General features: G+C 41.6%; 2 protein-coding genes across 2 annotated transcripts in view; both read left to right on the top strand.

Annotated features, from left to right (window-relative positions):
* The window catches only part of LOC115665483 (rust resistance kinase Lr10-like), a 51,704-nt gene extending 40,684 nt beyond the window's left edge, over nt 1-11,020 (top strand). Inside the window, exons 2-3 of the mRNA XM_056307038.1 lie at nt 9,501-9,569; nt 9,700-11,020. Of these exons, the coding sequence (XP_056163013.1) occupies nt 9,501-9,569; nt 9,700-10,889 (1,259 nt within the window). The 3' untranslated portion in view covers nt 10,890-11,020. The remainder of the gene's footprint in view (nt 1-9,500; nt 9,570-9,699) is intronic.
* On the top strand, nt 1,024-3,855 carry LOC115669047 (LEAF RUST 10 DISEASE-RESISTANCE LOCUS RECEPTOR-LIKE PROTEIN KINASE-like 2.7). The gene is made up of 4 exons (XM_056307037.1): nt 1,024-1,770; nt 2,060-2,125; nt 2,313-2,399; nt 2,494-3,855. Exons 1-4 carry the CDS (start codon nt 1,035-1,037, stop codon nt 3,663-3,665), a joined length of 2,061 nt encoding a protein of 686 aa, XP_056163012.1. The 5' UTR covers nt 1,024-1,034; the 3' UTR covers nt 3,666-3,855.
* Nucleotides 11,021-20,861: the final 9,841 nt, after the last annotated feature.

The raw sequence follows: 20,861 nt of genomic DNA, 5'->3' as shown, positions 1-20,861 counted from the left end.
TTTTTTTTTAACCTTTGAAATAGATCACGGCATGTGAAAGATTCTTCCTATAAAGTTTTTCATAGTGAAAGAGGAATTGGTACTAACTGTATTAGTAATAAATATACCACCATAAATTTTATTGATTTGCTGATACTATTTATTTGTTAGATTGATTCACTAGTTTTATGTCCTTAAATTTTATTATCATTTGCGCCGACATTTCATATTGCGAAAAACCCGATAACAAAAAGAAAAGCAAAGTAAAGTCTTCCAATTCTAATTCCAAATGCAATTCTATTTCTCTTTCCCACTTTTTAAATACTAGTAACTTAATCGCATTTGATATATGTACATCTCCAAGAAAATATACGATCTTAACACATGCAACGCACATGACATTGTATGGGTACGTAAGGAAATGTAGGAATCACGTCACAACCAAAAATACAATTTTAAAATTAGAAAAGTCAAGGTTTGTAGTAAGAAAGAATAAACACGGGCAAAATTATTATTTTAAATAAGATATTTTAACATCTTGAAGTTGGAAAAACAAAATATTTTCCGAACTACTTGCATCACGCGAGTCTTCCGCTGGAAATAAAAGTCAGGTTGATCATTTGTTAAAATATGCTAAAGATTATCCAAATGTAGACTTTACGCATCATATGGTACTCAAGATTAAATGAAATATTTTTTCTCGCTGTTGAGTTCTGATGATCTTGCAATCAATGGTCCTCGCTGGACGTCCGCCGGGCCAAAGGCCAACTGCATAATTGTCCCGAAAGTTGACTGGCTTTTGGCTTTTCAGCCGACCATTCCCAGACTTTTCCGTGTCGTCCCACTATCGTTGGTCACTACACCCCAAATCGCTCACCTCCACACGATTAGTTTGTTAGTAGTCGGAGATATTTCCCCCTCTCTGTGGATAAATACTCTCATCGTTATTTCAAGAAAGAAACACAGCAACCAAAATCATTCCTCTTGTTTCTATCTATCTTTCTTCTACATCTCAACACTAAAACACTCAGAGTTTGCTTCCTCTTGCAGAAGCTATGCACAAAGATCAACTCCTTGTTCTTCTTCTTCTTCTTCTACTTCAACCTTGGTCTTTTAGTATCGCCGTCGAAAACAGTCAGTGCACCACCTCTTGCGGCGAGGTCGTGAACATAAGCTCCCCGTTTCGGCTGAGGGGCGATCCGAAGATTTGTGGCGACCCTATGTATGAGCTAGCTTGCGTAAACAACTGCACCACTATTGATTTGAACTCGGGCAAGTACTATGTACGATACATCGACTATACCAACTACACGATTAGGGTTGCTGATGTCGGGTTGCGAAAGGGCAATTGCTCATCTCTTCCTCTTCACTCTTCGTCATGCTTCTACTCTAATGACCAAGACAATTTCCATCCATTTAGCTGCCAGATCTATGGTTCGACCATTTCGATCATGAACTGCACGAAGGCCGTCGATTCTCAATTATACATTAACGCTTCATCGTGCTTCGATGGGGTCGCATTTTCGAATTTTTCAAGTACTAGAAGGCGATTATATGCCATGGTCGATGTGAATGTCTCAAGTGTGGAAACTACATGCACTATACAGCTTACGGCGATAATACCAAGATTGGTTGGTGGCAATCATCTTCGTACCTATGCGCAAATTCATAAACATATGGTTTATGGGTTTGAGCTTTCTTGGCTTGAAAAAGCCTGTAAGATGCAGTTCAAAGATTGTCATCTGTGCGACATCAATGCTAAGCAGCATATTTATTGCGTAGTCAAGAGTGGTAAGGACTTTTGATTTGTTCAGTTTTCTCAACAAAAAGAAAATTGTGAAATTATATTTGGTCAAAACCTGCGAAATTTCATGTAAACGTGAAATTGAGCTCGGTCATAGGTATATCCTTTCAGTGCCCCATGTGATTTGAAAATGGCCATTAATATCAAATAGTTACTCAAATGCTCTTGTGGTATTTTGTAAGTATAACAATGAGTACATTTTTATTCATTTGCTAATTTAAGTAATTCGAATTGCGCATTGAACTTGATATACTCATTATTCTATCTCTTTCGCAGATGACATCGTCACTTACCTCTCCTATATTGTCCAGTCCATTGAAATGATCCCGAGCTATGGCATCGGTAAATTTAATCCAATCTTCTCATTGTGAAATCATTTTAGTGTTTCTAAATGCAAACATTTGACACACCCACAAATTGGTTACTCGTATAACAATAAATAAATTATTTATTCATTTGTTAGTGGATTGAACCGATGTACTCATTGCTTGATAATGGTCTAAATAAGTGTCTTTTAAATTTTCTTCAGGTCTCATTTGTGACAAATTAAATCTCTCTTGCCGAATACGGATCAACGTTTACCTCCTCCATGCGATGCTCTTCCTCTTGGGCATCGGTAACATTACTACAGTCTTCTCATTGTGAAATTGACTTAATTTTTCTAAATGCAAACATTTAACACACCCACAAATTGGTTATCGAAAATACAGTGTTTCCGTGCATGGTTGTGAAATTCATCTTGGGAGCCCCTTGCGTTATGATATTGCTAATACGCAAATGGAGAAGAAGACACTTAGCAATGGATCAGAACGTTGAAGAATTTTTGCAATCTAATAATAACTTCTTGCCGATAAGGTACTCTTACTCGGACATCAAGAAAATCACCAGGGGTCTTAAGGACAAACTAGGCGAGGGAGGGTATGGTTCCGTGTTCAAAGGAAGACTTCGGAGTGGCCGCGAGGTGGCGGTGAAAATTTTGAAGAAGGGGAAAGCGAACGGGCAGGACTTCATTAGCGAAGTGGCTACCATCGGAAGAATTCACCATGTTAATGTGGTTGGACTCATAGGTTTTTGCTTCGAGGGCTCAAAACAAGCTCTTGTCTACAATTTCATGCAAAATGGTTCTTTGGATAAGCACATTTTTTCACGAGGACAAGGGACTTCTCTTGATTGCAAGGAAGTGTACGAGATTGCTCTCGGAGTAGCTAGAGGGATAGAGTATCTACATCGAGGATGCGACGTGCAAATTCTACACTTTGATATTAAGCCTCACAACATTCTTCTCGACATGGATTTCACTCCAAAAGTTTCTGACTTTGGGCTCGCAAGATTGTATCCCACAAACCAGAATTCCGTGTCTATAACTGCTGCGAGAGGAACCTTGGGATACATGGCTCCGGAGCTAGTCTACAAGAACCTTGGGGGCATCTCTTACAAAGCCGATGTCTATAGTTTCGGCAAATTGTTGATAGAAATGGCCAGTGGGAGGAAGAATTGGGATGAGGTTGTAGAATGTTCGAGTCAGAAGTACTTTCCTTTATGGGTTCATGACCAAGTTAGTGAAGGATTGGACGTCCCTGTGAAAGAAGCAAGCGAGGAGGATAGGAGAATAATAAAGAAGATGATAATCGTTGCTCTTTGGTGCATACAATTGAATCCTAGCGAACGCCCTTCGATGCACAAAGTCTTGGAAATGCTGGAACGAGAAGTGGATGACCTACAAATACCTCCCAAGCCACTCTTTTATCCAGCTGAAGTGTCAACAACGGATGATGGAACTTGGATTGACAATGGCTATGATACTATATCCACTTCATCAACTAGTGCAATAACTTATGTAGATTCTCAGGAGCATATTAGTACTAGCATTACACAAGCATAGACACGTATCAATACCATTTAATCCCGTGACACGTGGCAAATAGAAATGGGTAGTATTGATACTGCTTTACGTGTGGCTCCCCTTTTCTGGCTATTATCAGATTATATATGCTTATGATTGTGTTTATGAATCTTAACTAGAACTGTATTTATCTTTAGTATTATCATATTAAAGATGTCATTTATTATAATTTGGACTTTCAAATCCAACATAAAACTAGTTCCAGCGTAGCGTTACAAGGGGTGAGATTTGGTCTTGGAGTTTTTCCTTCAAAACCCAACTAGCACACATCCTGTGCTACTTGTGGCTTCATGTCACTTCAGTGGTCGCTATGTACGCGTCACTTCATGGCACACCAATTGTCGCTACGAATAATGTCGAAAACTGATATATGGAGAGATGTGAAAATTTTTGGGAGAGATGGTAAACGACAACTTTGGTTTAAAGGAGGGGGAGTGCGAGACTGTTACCCACCCAATAGACAGTGGCGACATTTATTGACTTTTTTATTCCATAAAAAATTAGTTAAAAATTATATTAAAGAATAGTGGGAGACATCAAAAGATAATCTCTCCCTTAATAACAGTAATAGATGAGGTTAATTAAATTTAAATTTAAATTTCTTTTTACTAGGTTGCTAAGGTCAGTTAGTAGTAAATGTGCACTTGAGAATGGTGAAAGTTTTTTCTTTTCAGATTCCTTGCCTAAGCTATCACGTCAGGAGGAAATTTTATCCGAGCCTGATGTTATACTTATTAAAATTAGATTTGAGCACTTAAATTCATTTTGTAAATAATAGAAAGGTCGAGTCCTCGGATGCAAAGAATCACCTCGCTATTGCTTCCTTCTAGTAGTCTCTTTGCTTTAGGCCCAATTCCCTAAAAAACCCTCAACTTTAGCCTTTGTCCCAATTATATCCCAAACTTTTTTTTGTCTCATAAAAAACCCCAAACTTTCACTTTTGTCCCAAATCTACCCCATTAACTTTTTCGTCCAATTTTTTAATATTATTTTTTATTTTTTCGAATTTTTTTATTTTTTCTTTTCTTTTTTTTTTCCTTTCCTTTTCTTTTTTTTTTTGTTTCACCTTCAACCTCTGGCCGGTCGCCGGTCCGGCGACCGGCCAGAGGCGGGGGCCAGCGAGGTCGGCCCCGCCGGCCGCTGGTGAGGCTCGGCCTCGCCGGCGTTGGGCGAGGCCAACCTCGCCAATAGCCGGCGGGGCCGAGCCTCGCCAGCCACGGCGAGGCTCGGCCCTGCCGGCAACTGGCGAGGCTGAACCTCGCCATTGCTGGGCGAGGCCGACCTCGCCAGTTGCCAACGGGGCCGAGCCTCGCCAGATCTGGCGAGGGCTCGGCCACGCCGGCCGCTGGCGAGGCTCGGTCCCGCCGGTTATTGGCGAGGTCGGCCCCACCGGCAACTAGCATATCGAGCGGCAGGCCCCAACCACATGCATATCGAGCGCCTGCAGAACCCTATCCTCCCGATCGCTCCGCTGCATCAACAAATCTCCGTCGCCTCCCCCGACGAAGACGTCTCGTCGAGCCTCTCCGCCATCCCAATCTCCTCGGCTGTCCCCCTTGAGACCCTCGAGCTCGGCCCGCACTCCACCGAGGACGCGTCTATCGACGAAGGATCGCCGGGCTCGTCGCGGTCCGACGGTTCTCGCGGTTCTCTCCATCGCCGGAGCTAGCCATGGAGAATCTCGATCGCACCTCACCGAATTCAGGCGAACCGTTGGAAGAAACTCACTAGCCACGGCGAGGCTCGGCCCCGCCGGCTATTGGCGAGGTCGGCCTCGCCCAACGCCGGCGAGGCCGAGCCTCGCCCGGCGGCCGGTGTGGCCGAGCCCTCGCCAGATCTGGCGAGGCTCGGCCCCGCCGGCAACTGGCGAGGTCGACCTCGCCCGGCAACGATGAGGTTCGGCCTCGCCGGTTGCCGGCGGGGCCGAGCCTCGCCCGGCGGCCGTGCGGGGCCTACCTCGCGGCCCCCTCCTGGCCGATCGCCGGACCGGCGACCGGCCAGATGTTGAAGGTGAAACAAAAAAAAAAGAAAAGGAAAGGAAAAAAAAACAAAATAAAAAATAAAAAAATTCGAAAAAATAAAAATAATATTAAAAAATTGGACGAAAAGTTAATTGGGTAGATTTGGGACAAAAGTGAAAGTTTGGGGTTTTTTATGAGACAACAAAAAGTTTGGGATATAATTGGGACAAAGGCTAAAGTTGAGGGTTTTTTAGGGAATTGGGCCCTTTGCTTTAGCGAGGGAGGTCGCTTCTAGACTCAAACATATTGAGCCGTTAATTTAAAAATTAAGCAAAAAAAAAAAGAAAAAGAAAAAAAGAAAAGTTCATCACATTCTCATTTTTATTCTGATTCTCGTTTATCGTTCTCTCACGCTTTCTTATCGAGATCCCTCCTCTTTTTTAGATTCCATCTCCACTCTCTTTTTCTTGTGCGATTGTTTCTCAAATCGCAATCCCAATCGACACTTGTGTGAGAGAAGGGACGCAGACGAAGAAGAAGGCAATGAGTGGCGGAGGTGAATCGAAGGCAACGCGGTGTAGCACGTGCGTGGTGGGGACGCTGGTGGAGTCGCGGGCACATCCCGTGAACCAGCACGCAGCCACATGACTCGCTGGCGAGGCTCACCCCCCGAGCTTTCACTCCAGCTGCTCGAATGCCCCTACACGCGGCTCGTTCTCTAGCTTCGCCAACCTCAACCAAAGCGGCAGCAACAACCCATGCGTCCATGTCGCTCCGCTAAATGCTTTCGCGTCATCTAGCATGAGTGAGGACTATCGAGGCATATTTCGCGTTGGAAGTTATGATTGATGATTAGGCTTTAAGAATGGTTTTGATGAGGCCAACGCTTTGTTAGTGTTTGCAGGTCTGATGAACAAGATATGTGACGCGTTAAACCAGTGTGGGAAGAGGTTCAAAGATGATACGCGAAAAGTAGAGGCGCTCGCAAACAATATCCAATCAAGTCATTTCTTTAATTGCACTTTTTAAAAAATTTAGGACTTGATTGTATTTTCGTAATAAATTTTAGGACTTGATTGCACTTTTTGAAAGTTTTAGGACTCAATTACACTTTCGTGATAATTTTTTGGACTTTCAATGCTCTTCTCCCAAAATGAAAAAAGAAACAGCAAGTAGGCCGGCCCAAAGACATGGGATGGGACCTTTTCGAATGTGAACCACTGTTACATTCATAAAATGGAGTTATGTCATCAATGGGTGCGTTCGTTTCTCAGAAAATGAGTAATTTGGAAAAAAATTTCGAAAAATAATCGCTTGTATTGCTTACAAAAATAAATGAATAGAAAGATTTTTCATCACTCACGAAAATAGTTAGGCATAGATTGTTATCGATAATGAAAACATTTTCCGTTGATTAATTTTTCTAAACAATATAAGCAATCTTGTTTTGAAAAATATTTACAAATTACTCATTTTCCGCGAAACGAACTCACCCCAAGTAATACTTGTCAGGAGGCAGCGACAAATACCAACACAAATATGCAATTAAAGTATCCAGGAAAGTCAAAGGATATTGCCAATAGAAATCCTACATTTATTTTGTCTAGTAACAAAGATGTTTAAACTGTTCATTTTACATTGAATATAAAGATATTTTAATATTTATTTCCTTTTTACAAATACCAACACGGTGGTGTCATCCTCTCACTTTCTAAAGTCGAATTCGTCAATGGTCAAGTAGAGTTGTTAGTGCCCTCAAATGGACTTTTGTACGTGTGGGGACACGTCGTGCGCATAAGGAAGTTTCAAAGAAGGCTTTTACGTCGAAATTCTATGGCACCAAGAATTTTCCACATCCAATTAACACCGCAAGACCTGTCACTTCAAGAAGACTTTGACTTTGACATTTCTAGAGAAGACTTGTGCGGATGACTCCACGATTGCGAAGGGCTACATGAGTTGGAGCACTCTCCATCACCAAGAAACTCCCTCGCACGCTAAATTAGAAAATGGGGTGGCGTCACGTTTGGTTTGTTACATTTTCAAGACAATATGTGATCTTTACATATGCAACGCACATGAACTGTACTGGGACGTATGAAAAGGCACAAATCACGTTACATCTAAAAAAATTCAAAATTAGAAAAGTTGGGGTTAGTAATTAAAAAACAATAACATGGAAAAAAATTATTATTCTACTGAGATTTTTGGTAACATCTCCGAGATGAAAATATATATATATATATATATATATATATATATATATATATATATATATATATTTTCAAGCCAGTTGCATCACGCGAGTCTCCGGCCAGAAGTAAAAGTTCGAGTGGATCGGGTGTTAAAATCTGCTGGAGGTTATACAAATGTCGAGTGTGCACATCATTCGGTACCCAAGATTCAATAAAAATTCTTTCTTGCATGTAGATTCGTCGCATCGCAGTGCTGCATAAATTGGCCCCTTGTTCTTGTGCCATACGTTGATCGGCTTTTCACTTTTCAGCCGACCATTCCCACACTTTTCCGTCTCTCGTACGTTCCATTATTGATGGTCGCTACACCCCAAATCACTCACCTCCACACAATTGAGACCAAAGTCGGAGATTTTTCCTTCTATCTTCATTGCTTCAAGAAAGAAACAGAGCAGTACAATTTATTCCTCCCATCTTTATCTTTCCTTCTTTTGCATCTCAACGCTAAAACACTCGACTCGCTTGCTTAATTCGTGCTCTCTGCTATTGCATAACTGATGCTCAAAGATCGACTCTCTTTTCTTTATCTTCTTCTTCTTTTTCTTCTTCTTCTTCTACATCGTCCTTTTAGCATTGCCGTCCATAATCAGTGCACCACCTCCTGTGGAGAGCTCCGGAACATAACCTACCCGTTTCGGCTGAAGGGCGACCCGAAAGGCTGTGGCGACCCTGACTATGAGTTAGCCTGCATAGATAACCACACCGTTCTCGATTTGTTCTCGGGCAACTACTCTGTACGGTACATCGACTATACGAACTACACGATTAGGGTTGCTGATGCCGGGCTACAAAAGGGTAGTTCCTTGTCTCTTCCTCTCCGCTCCTTGTCATGCCGCAACTTTTGGCTCCAACCGAATCCATATGAATGCGGGAGAGTCACAACCGTGGTGATCGTGAGCTGCATGAAGGCCGTCGATTCTCCGTTTTACATCAACGCTTCATCGATCTTCGATGGGGTTGAATTTTCGAATTTCTCTAGTACAAGAAGGCGAGTATACGCCATGGTCAATGCGAATGTCTCTTATGTAGAAACTGCATGCACTATAGAGCTTATGGCAAGAATACCATGGGTGGTTGATGGCAATAATCTTCGTACCTATGCGCAAATTCATGAACAGATGGTTTATGAGTTTGAGCTTTCATGGCTTCAAACATGGCTTCAAAAAAAAGCCTGTAAGATGCATTTCAAAGATTGTTATTGGTGCGACATCGACACTGAGCACCAAATTTATTGCAGAGTAAAGAAAGGTAAGGACTTTTGATTTGTTCAGTTGTCTCAACAAAAAGAAAATTGTGAGGATATATTTGGCTGTGAAATTTCATCTAAACGTGAAATTGAGCTCGGTCATTTGTATATCTTTTCAGAGCTCATTTGATTTGAAAAGGGCCATTAAGATCAAGTAGTTAGATAAATGCTGTTGTGCTATTTTGTAAGTATAATAATGAATACATTTTTATTCATTTGTTTATTTATTTAGTTCGAATTCCCGACAAATGTTAATGGATTGAACCAATATACTAATTGCTTGATTATGGTAAATAGGTATCTTTTAAATATCTTCACCTTCCACTTGTCACATATTTAATCTCTTTTGCAGGACAAATTATCATCGACTACCTCATCGCTATCGGCCGGGTTACAGCGTTGATCTTGGTCTGTGGCATCGGTAACATTACTACAATCTTCTCTTTGTGAAATTAATTTAATGTTTCTAAATGCAAATATTCAACACGCCCACAAATTGGTTATCAGAATAATAACGCGCCCACAATTTTCTTGCTTCCCCAAAATTACAGTGCCATTCATGGTTGTGAAATTCATCTTGGGAGCCCCATGCGTGATGATGTTGCTAGTACGCAAATGGAGGAGAAGACACTTAGCAATGGATCAAAATGTCGAAGAATTTTTGCAATCTGACATTAACTTCTTGCCTATAAGATACTCTTACTTGGACATCAAGAAAATCACGGGCGGTCTTAAGGACAAATTAGGCGAGGGAGGGTATGGTTCCGTGTTCAAAGGAAGACTCAGAAGCGGTCGCGTTGTTGCGGTGAAGATCCTGAAGAAGGGGAAAGCGAACGGGCAAGACTTCATCAGCGAAGTGGCTACCATCGGAAGAATTTATCATGTTAATGTGGTTGGACTCATTGGTTTTTGCTTTGAAGGCTCCAAACAAGCTCTCGTCTACGATTTCATGCACAATGGGTCTTTGGATAAGCACATTTTCTCACGAGGAGAGGGGACTTCTCTCGATTGCAAGGAAGTGTACAAGATTGCTCTCGGAGTGGCTAGAGGAATCGAGTATCTTCATCGAGGATGTGATGTGCAAATTCTACACTTTGATATTAAGCCTCACAACATTCTTCTTGACAAGGATCTAACCCCAAAAGTTTCCGACTTTGGGCTCGCGAGATTGTATTCCCCGGACCACAACACCGTGTCTCTAACTGCCGCAAGAGGAACCCTGGGATACATGGCTCCGGAGCTAGTCTACAAGAACCTTGGGGGCATCTCTTACAAAGCCGATGTCTATAGTTTCGGTAAATTGTTGATGGAAATGGCTAGTGGGAGGAAGAATGTAGACGCAGATGCAGAGTATTCCAGTCAAATTTACTTTCCTCTATGGGTTCATGACCAACTTAGTGAGGCATCGAAAGTTCCGGTGGAAGAAGTTAGCGAGGAGGATAAGAAAATAGTAAAAATGATGATGATAGTTGCTCTTTGGTGCATACAGTTGAATCCTGGTGATCGCCCTTCGATGCATAAAGTCTTAGAAATGCTCGAAGGAGAAGCAGATGATCTACAAGTACCTCCCAAGCCACTCTTTTTTCCAACGGAAATGTCAACAAGGGATGATGGAACTTGGACCGACAAAGGCAATGATACTATATCCACTTCAACTATTGCAACAACTTATGAAGCTTCTCATCTTGACCATACTAATGCTAGTATTACACAAGCATGGATAAATACCAATAGCATTTAATCCGTTCACATTTGTGGCAAACAGAATCGGCTCGTATTAATGATGTTTTGTGTGTAGCTCCCCTTTCATGGCCATCATGAGATTGTATGTATCTGTGACTATTTTAATGGATCATATTTACGATTGTATCATCTTTAAAATTTTCATATTAATGATGTCATTAGTTATATGGACTTTGGGATCGGATAGAAAATCTAGCGATGAATTCTAGCATAGTCTTGTGAAGAGCGAGTTTGGGTTTTAGATTTTTTGCTTAAATACTAACTAGCACACAATCCACACTACACATGACTTCCTGGCACTCCAGTGGTCAAAATGTACACGTCGCTTCATGGCACACCATTTGTCGATTCGAATAAAAATGACAGATGAAGAGAAATGATAAAATTTAGGAGAGATGATAAACAACAACTTCGGTGTAAAGAAGGGAGAGTGTGAGACATTTACCTATGCAATAAATAGGGGAGACTTTTGTTGACTTTTTGTTTTATCGAAAATCACTTAAAAATTTAATCAGAGAATAATACGGGACATCAAAAGATGACCTCTCCGTTAAAAACATTAATAGATCGGATTAATTAAATTCTTATTTCTTTTACTAGGTTGCTAAGGTTATTTAGTGGTAAAGTGGTAAATGTGCTCTTAAAAATGATGTAAGTTTTTCTTTCCAGGTTCATTGTCTATGGCTATTTCGGGTAAATTACGACCCATAAAATTACAATTGTAAACAAGTTACGACTATTATAGGTAAAATTACAACTCATAAAGTTAAGTTACTACCTACAAGTGCCACCAACTTTATGATAAATTTCAGGTTAATTACGACAATTTCCGGAAAATTATGGCTAAAAGTGGGATAGCTCCCGCTATTTTGCCTACGGGACCTAGAAGCATCCATAATTGATATCTTTCAGACCTACACAAATGTCCTATTTTGAATTTCCGATTGATGCTGAGTGGACCTCATGAGAAGGTTTTAGTGATAGAGAATCCATTGACAAAATCTCATTCCGAGTAATCACATATGACATATCAGTATTCAGTTTTAGTTATTTGGACTCAGTTTTAGTTATTTGGACTGTTTCACACTTTAATTTAGAATCACATGCCTCTAGACCTCGTGTTTTTGTTCAAGGCCTAGGCACCAGAGTCTAATCCTTGAGGTCTCGAGCTTGGGAGCTGGAATCCCCAGTTCAGCCTGACTATCGCGTGCTCGACCCTTGAGTCTCCGACCTGTCCTCGATCCTCGTTGGGCCAAGCTTAGGCACTAGGATCTCGATTTTGGGCATTGGGGGTTCCAGGCCGTTCTGGAGGTCTCGAGTCGAGGCCTTAGGATCTCGGGTGTTGGGGACTTGAGTTGACCTTCCCCTCCTCACACAGTCAGCGATAGCAAGAAGTAATGGACTTAGACTACTCGATGATGGAGTATAATTATGATGAAGGTGGAATTCAATTAAAGGTTGTTAGGTAACTCCTTGAATTATATTTCAAAGAAATCCCATCATATGAAATATTCCAGCTCCAACAATAGTCCTTTTTTCTGAATGAAAAGCTTAGGAGTAGAATTTTCATTCTTCTAGTAATTCAATTTTACCGGAATCAAACAACAAAACAAGGCCTAAAGGAAACCTCCCGAATCATAATAAACAGCTAATCATTCGAGTCTCTCATTCTGACTGGGGAGGAAAGATATGGAGAAAGTAACTTGTTTTCGACAGTTCATAGCCCATCATCCTTCTTTTCGCAAGTAACTTGCTACTATTTTCATAAGTACACTCCGAGTTATGAATTGAGCACAAAAGTGAGTGAATGTGTTCAGAATGACCAGGAAAAGGGCAAAAGAACACTACAAGTGTCATAACTTGTGTACGGCGCTCACTTTAGTGCCATAACTTTCTTTTGGATCACTTTAGTGCTAAAATTTTTGAAAAACGATCACTTAAGTGCTAAAATTTTTGAAAAACGATCACTTAAGTGCCAACTTCGGTGCCGTACACAATTTTTCGCCGGAAATCTGACGTGGCATTTTTTTTTATTAATTTCTGAAGCTGACGTGGCTCGCCGGAGTCTCGCCGGAGATTGGCACTTAAGTGATCGTTTTTCAAAAATTTTAGCACTTAAATGATCGTTTTTCAAAAAATTTAGCACTTAAGTGATCGTTTTTCAAAAATTTTAGCACTGAAGTGATCCAAAAAAAAGTTATGATACTTAAAAGTGATCGTTTTTCCTCCGACTTGGCACCAAAGTGATCCGAAAAAAAGTTATGGCACCAAAGTGAGCGCCGTACACAAATTATGGCACTTATAATGTCCTTTTGCCCCAGGAAAAGATGGACGCACTTGTTGCTGGAGCATCCTTTGAAGTTTGTGACCCATCATAGTCGATTATGATGACACCTGATTTGAACCTTCCCCAAATTTTCTTCTACGAGCTTTTCCAGGATGGTCCGCAACGCGTGATCTTTTTTAACTTTTTCTTCCGATTCTCTATCGCTCGTTCTCCGCACGTTGATTGACTTTGACTTATCAGCTGACGAGTCTGACACTTGTCTTGTTCTATCTTCCGTTAATCATATCTGTTAGGCTACCCACAAGTCATTCGCATCACAACAACGTACACGTAGTTGGAGATTTATTCGTCTTTGTGAGATGGACCAACCCATTATATCTTTTTTTTTTTCTAAATAGGGCAACTGACAAGAGGCTGTATCATCTTCAAAAACCCTGCTCCTCTGTTTATACTAGCTTTCCGATCCAATTCAATTCGTGACTTGAAAATGGCCATTTCCCTGTAATTTCAGTTGATTTAATTTCTTCTTAATTGAAACCCTTTGCAAGTGCTTGCAACAACATTGCAATGCTATAAAAAACTTGCCCTCATTCTTGTTATTCTTTTATGCGGGCAGTGTCGCTGCGGAAAATCACCTCATGTGGCAATGTTATCAACATAAGCTACCTATTTTGACTAAAAGGCGATCCAAGGAGCTGCAGCCATTGGAAATACGAGCTAGCCTGTGAAAATAATCACACTATTTTGAATTTATTCTCAAGTAAGTACTACGTGCAGTGAATTGACTACAAAAACCAAAATCTGGCTAGTGATATTGGGCTACAAAAGTGTAATTGCTCGTCTCTTCCTCTTTGCTCTTTGTCAGGTTGTAACTTCAGCGAAGGTTTGAACCCATATAATTATGGGAGCTACGATAGATATAACAGCTTCACATTTTCCATGACCGTGGTAGTCATGAACTGTGCAAAGACCATCGATTCTCCTCACATATTTACACATTTCCAATCAAATATCAAAATATAATTATTCAATCAAGTATAGAACTCTTCAAAATTGACTCAATCCATTACTTCTATTAAAAAAAAACAGTGTTAGTTGATGTGGTCGATTTTTCGTTAAATTGCCATTAGTCGTACACTTAGGACATTAAGATGATACCGCGTTAGCAAATTATATTAGATGACCGAGATGCTTCCACATCATCTTTCTTCATCCTACACATTAGACAGCCAAGTTGGGGGAAGGGGGGCTCATTACTCAGCAAAAATTATGCCAAGTCAGCAAAAATTATGCTAGACATATCTTTTATCAAATATATAAATATATATATATTTCGCTGGCAAGTTGATGATGGTTATGTATATGGTTGTGTCATTCGTGTGAAAGGACGGCCGTGTCAATATCCTGTTCTTATAGAGTCGTGGGTGTGACAGCTTAAATGCCACCCCCAGCGGTTTTGCCTCTGGCTTCCTCAACCTCACCAAAGTAGCAGCGAGAACCCGTAAGTCCACGTCGCTCTGGTGAATGCCTCCATGTCGTCTGGCAGGAGGGAGTCTATCGAGGCATATTTTCACGTTGGAAGTTGCGTTATGGTTGATGATTAGGCTTTTAAGAATGGTGTTGATGAGGCCAACGCAATGTGTTGCTGGTGTTTGCAATTCGATCAACAAGATATGTGACACGTTGGACTGGTGGGGGAAGAGGTTCGAAGATGCTAAGTGAAAAGCAGAGGCGCTCACAACATTGCGGTCTTGTGGTTTTGGAAATCAGTTCGAATGATCAGCCATCGGCTTCTTTTGGAATTACCACCGAGGAACTAAGATACATGCTTCATAATCTGTTGTATTCAATCCGCCAATTGGCAGTTGAGTGGGTCAAATCTCGTGATTACTTATCTAAGAGGAACTTCAACTTTGATGTGCGGTGCTGGTGCTATCTTCTGCGGCAATAGCATAGTCCAGTACTGGCTACTAAGGGTCCGTCTGAGTTAATCAATCTCATCTCCTATTCTGACTTGGAGATATGGAGGAAAATAACCTCTTCAACAGTTCATAATCCATCATCGTTTTTTTCTATTGGCAACTTATTAACATTTTTATTAGTACACTTTGAGTTATGAATTAAGCACAAAAGTGACTGTTCAGAATGACCCGGAAAAGATGGACGTGCTTGTTGCTCGAGCATCTTTGAATTTTGTGACCCATCAAAGTCGATTATGATGACACCTGATTTGAACCTTCCCCAAATTTTCTTCCACGAGCTTTTCTAGGATGGTTCGCAACGCGTGATCTTTTTTAACTTTTCCTTCCAATTCTCTATTGCTCGTCTCCGCACGTTGATCGACTTTGACTTATCAGTTGACAAGTCCTTCGCTTGTCTTCTTCTATCCTGGGAGATGGACCAACCCATTACTTTAATTCCAAATAGGGCAACTAACAAGATGCCATATCGTCTTCAAAAATTTTGCTCATTTGTTCATACTAGCTTTCTGATCCAATTCAATTCGTGACTTGAAAATGCCCCTTTGCTGTAAAGTCATTTGATTTCATTTTTCTTAATTGAAACCCTTTGCAAGTGCATGCAACAAACATTGCAATGCTAAAAAAACTTGTCCTTGTTCTCGTCATTCTTTTACGAGGGGTAGTGTTGCCGCAGAAAATTCACTTCATGTGGCAACATTACCGACATAAGTTACCCATTTTGACTAATAGGCGATCTGAGAGCTGTGGTCATTGGAAATACGAGTTAGCTTGTGAAATAATCGCACTATTTAAATTTGTTTTTGAGTAAGTATGATGTGGAATAAATTGAATTCAAAAACCACAATCTGGCTCGTGACATTGGGCTGCAAAAGGTGTAAATGTCCGTCTCTTCCTCTTGGCCCTTTGTTAGACGGCCAAGATGCTTCTACATCATCTTTCTTCAACCAACACATTAGACGGCCAAGTTGGGGGGGAGGGAGGCTCATTACTCAGCAAAAATTATGCCAAGTCAGCAAAAATCATGCTGGACAGCTATTTTATCAAATATATAAATGTATATATTTCAATAGCTAGTTAATAATGATTATGTTTAAGATTGCGTCTTTCTTATGGAAGGATGGCTGTGTTTTTGCCCATGTTCCTGTAGAGTTGGGGGTGTGACAACTTGAATGTCCCCGCGAGCAGTTCGGTCTCTAGCTTTGTCGTCTGTGACCAAAGTGGCAGTGAGAAGCCGTACATCCACGTCTGTCCGGTGAATGGTTCTGCACCATCTGGCAGGAGTGAGTCTATTGAGTTGCATACGCGTTGGAAGTTATGTTCTGGTTGATGATTTGGCTTTTAAGAAAGGTGTTGATCAGGCCGAAACGCTTTGCTGGTGTTTGCAGGTTCAATGAACAAGATATGCGAAACGCGTTGAACCAGTGTGGGAAGAGGTTTGAAGATCCGCAGAGGCGCTCACGGACAATGTCTGGCGAGTTTTCTCTACATTTATTCTCGGTAAACGTGTCTGTATAATCAGATAGAAACATTTTGGATTTATTCATTGACGTCATTTGTCTAGCATGGTGGCCTCAGAACAGTCAATAGACGTTTTTGATTGATGATTGACTTTGACTATCCCATTACTCTTTTCCCAGATTTTTTTAAATTTTTTTCATTGTATTGGCAGGGAGAAATCTAATTTATGGAATCGGTCCTATACGTTATCTGGACCATTGAATCAGAAGATGACAATTTTCGACCAGTGGATTATTTTGAAATGACAGTAACTTACCAACATTTAAGCAAAACTAATGACTACAAGATTGCTAATGTTATTATATTTTTTCTTGTCGTTGTCAGTGTTAGCGTTAATTAAGGAAAATTACGACATACGAGTATAATTATTCATTGATAAGGCGTTTAAGTTTACGAACTGTGAAGGAGTGTTAAGATCATGGGTGTATGTTGCTAAGAATAGAAAAAAAGAAGAAGAAGAGATTCACCAATGCATATCATTTATTTAATAACACTCAAAGTTCAGTAGAGAATCCTTAAATCATACTTAATCCAATTTAGTTTGTGTACATTTTCAATATATATGTGATCTTAACATGTGCAACTCATGTGACATTGTATTGGGTATTACGAAAAGGCATAAATCATGTCACATATGATAATACAATTTTAAAATTAGAAAAGTTGGGGTTTGTAATAAAAAAGAATGAACATGGGCAAATTTGTTATTTTAGTACGATATTCTAAGATCTTCAGGATAATAAAACAAAATATTTCCAAACCAAATGCATCACGCGAGTCTTCCGCTAGAAGTACACGCCAAGTTCACAATGCGTGATAATTTGTTAAAATCTGCTGAAGACCGTACGAATGTAGACTTTACTTATCATTTAGTACACAAGATTTAATGAATATTTTTTCCGAGTTCCCACTTCGTCTCGTAGTTGAATTCCGATCTTCTAATCTATGCTCCCCTTCCCAACTCCAATTGACTCGGCGGCTTGGCCGAGGTTCACTTTGAGCTTGCTGCGAAGCTGCGTCGGGGTGGCCCGGGCCTGCTCAAGGTCGATAGATCTTTAGATTGGTCACGGTGCATAAAGTCTCCCTTTGTGCTTGTCTCGTAGGTCGACCTGCTATGACTTTTCAGCAGACTGTTTGTGACATTCCGAAATTTTCGCCAATTGGAAATTATGAAATAACTGAGTTTTATGAAATGTGCTTGTAGTAAATTTCTCGCCCGGAACTGATCATGCCTGGGAATGCTAACCATTAGGGAAAGGCTAATAGGGGAATTAAATTCGCGCTACTAAAGGAAATTCGATCGTGAATGGACTTTGACCATTAAATCGCGGAAGTGATATTTTGAGCCACTGTTGGCCGATCCAAGGATAGTTAGGGGTCAGTTCGCCATTATCCTAGTAGTGGATCGCGGGTGATTCCGTTGGACCACGAAACGACTTGACGAATGATTCTGAAATTATACCGAACGATCGTACCCCTCGGATCAAGTGATTGATCTTCGCGATTTTAATGACGACCAAGGTCGTCACGCACCGAATGGACTTGCACGTGACTCGATTTAGTATCAGTCATGAGTCGATTTCGCGAATTTCTCCAGCAAGCCGCCCGTTAGCTCGAGAAACGCTCGAGTTGCGTTTAATAAAATTTAATTATTGAATTTTTGCTCAAATTGGACACCGGAAAATTAGGAAGTCACGCCGGAACGTTAGGACGACGTTGCACGTGACACGTGCAAATTTTTGGTGCGCTCAAATCCTTCGGAAAAATTCGATTTGGACAAGAAACGGAGGAAGTGACCAAAATACCCCTAGGATTTATTAAAGGGCAAGCTTTAAGAGTAAAGGGCATTTTGGTAATTTTGCCATAAAATTTTGATTGGACAATTTTACCCTTGGATTTTTGGGAAATTACAAGTATGCCCTTGGATATTTTTGTGCTAGAATCGATCTCGGCCGTCGGATCAAGATAAGATCGAATCGGGACCGTTGGATTAAAAATAAGAGAAAAGGGTATTATGGTCATTTCCACCTTTGGTCAAGATTTACTATTTAGGTCAAGAACACTTCTTCTTCTCCCCATTCTCCTTCTTCCTTGCCGTGAGACCCCTCCCCCATTTAGTTTTTTTTTCTTCTCCCCACCGTGAGCTTCCTTGGCCTTTCCTCCCTCCACCGCTGGCGCCGCCGCTCGTCGCCGCAAGCCGGACCGCCCTCAAGCCGCTGCCTAGCCACCGTATCAGCCCCAAGCCACCACCACCAGCCACCGTTTCTTTCTCTCTCCCTCTCTTTCTCACCGTGGAGGCAAGACCCACGGCCAAGCAAGCCCCACGCCGCCACCGCTCAAGCCGGACGCCGTCATGAGCCGTACGCCGTCGCCGTAGAGTGCCGCCGCTTCCCATTCTAGCAGATTAAGTCTAGAACTTAGTAAGTCACACTCTAATCCCGATTTAGGATATTGGGTATCGACGGATAATTTGATTTGGGGTGAAATTGACAATATGCGGGTGCGAAATATTGGGGTTTATGATTGGAATGTTGTGGCGGGCCTTGAGGATTATTTTTGGAATTTTTGGAGGACAATTTGAGGTGAATTACAAGCTGTGATTTACTGTTCACAAGCTGCGAGTTACTGTTCACAAGCTGCGAATTACTGTTCACGGGGCTGTGATGATTTGTTCGGGACGCAAGTTGGATTTTTAGAACCATTATTTAATGGCGAGAAAGTGTCGTGAAGGATCGGAATTAATCCGACGCCATTTGGTTGGAGAAAATTGGCAATTTACGTGTTTTAGGCATGTTTGAATTATTCTGGATGGGGTTGATTTAATTGAGTGCTTATTTGTGTGTTTATATAGTGGACATATGTCTGTTTGGTGCACGCGTGGGCCAGATTGAATTAATTATTGATATTGGCCATGTGAATTGTTGAGTGAACTCTATCTGCGTGTGACTCGACGCGTACACGGATCGCGTGTGTTGAGCCAGTTGCGTGTGGTAAATGCATATCGAGTATGTGCATGAGTAAGGAGAAGTTGTGGTGTGACAAGTGATTGTGGGAAAGTATGCGAAGGTGTGATAGTACGAGAATGGGATCGAGCCTAGTATCGTAAACTCGGGCAGCGATCACGTAGGTCTGTTGCATTTGGCACAGGCTGAGGCTTGAAAAAGCAAGTATGAGAATCGGCCCGAGGCACAATCAGCTCGGGTGAGACCGGGATTGGATCGAGGCATCATAAGCTTGGGTTCTAATCATGTAGGCCTGTCGCATCTGGCGCGGGCTGAGTTGGGATCGGGCCTGGGGCGTGTGATGCTCAGGTCGCGATTGGGGCCTGAGGCGTGAACGGGTACGCGGGCCGGATGTGGTGAATGATCGCAGTGTGCCTGAGGCGTGTACTTCAACGCGGGTCACTGGCGAGGAATATGAAAGAGGAATGAGGATGGAAGGAACAGTGGGATGAGAATGGTACATGCGCGTGTTTGCATCTGATGTAATTGTGATTGAGTGCGGGTGTGCGCATGATTGAGCCTGACCATATTAATTGATGTGCCTGCTTTGTGATTACTTGATGTACGTGAATGTGTGTGATTGCGTAATTGTCTGGAGGTACGTGATAGCCTAGGTTGGGTTTAGGGGTGTACTTGCTGAGATATAATCTCATGGTTGTGTAAACCAACAATTTTCAGAACCCCGACCTGAGCGATGAACCCTCCACCACCGCCACCAGTACGTTTTGGAGTACCAGTGCATACGGAGTATGAGGTAGCTGAGTTTCCGATGGGTGACGGGATGACCTGGATAAGACACACGACGACCGTGTTTGTAGAAGTGGGAAAGCTTGCCTTGGATGAGAACCATTTTTGAGGTTGAACGTCAGGTCATCGACTCCTTTTTTATTTTGGTAGTTTCAGTAAAGTGTGCACTGGTAGTCAGAGGTTTGTTTTATTGTATATATGGTGGAACAAGTTGAACAAGAAATGGAAAGGTATATTCTCCCAATTCTCCCAGTTTAAGTTTGTCCGGGTGTTTTATGGTTTCCGTTTGCGCGATTAAATCTCTGATGTTTAGTTGAGGTCGGCGATAACTTGGGACGTCGCAACTGTTCGACCAGAGGCGGGATGTCGCGGGCTTGACGGGGGTTCGGGGCATGACACCGTTCCCGCACTTTTGCTTCTCTCATACGTCCCAT

This window comes from Syzygium oleosum, unplaced genomic scaffold, assembly GCF_021117445.2.
Source record: "Syzygium oleosum isolate NSW1041296 unplaced genomic scaffold, Sole_v2.1 Sole_v2.49, whole genome shotgun sequence".
Classification (NCBI taxonomy): Eukaryota; Viridiplantae; Streptophyta; class Magnoliopsida; order Myrtales; family Myrtaceae; genus Syzygium; species Syzygium oleosum.
The sequence above is the reverse complement of the archived record's forward strand: the minus strand, read 5'-3'. Positions and strand labels throughout refer to the sequence as shown.

Bases quoted from the DNA above. Each gene is read 5' to 3' on its own strand.
- LOC115669047 (XM_056307037.1), top strand. From the start codon at position 1,035: ATGCACAAAGATCAACTCCTTGTTCTTCTTCTTCTTCTTCTACTTCAA. The intron at 1,771-2,059 runs GTAAGGACTTTT...TCTCTTTCGCAG, and splicing joins TTATTGCGTAGTCAAGAGTG to ATGACATCGTCACTTACCTC. The intron at 2,126-2,312 runs GTAAATTTAATC...AATTTTCTTCAG, and splicing joins GATCCCGAGCTATGGCATCG to GTCTCATTTGTGACAAATTA.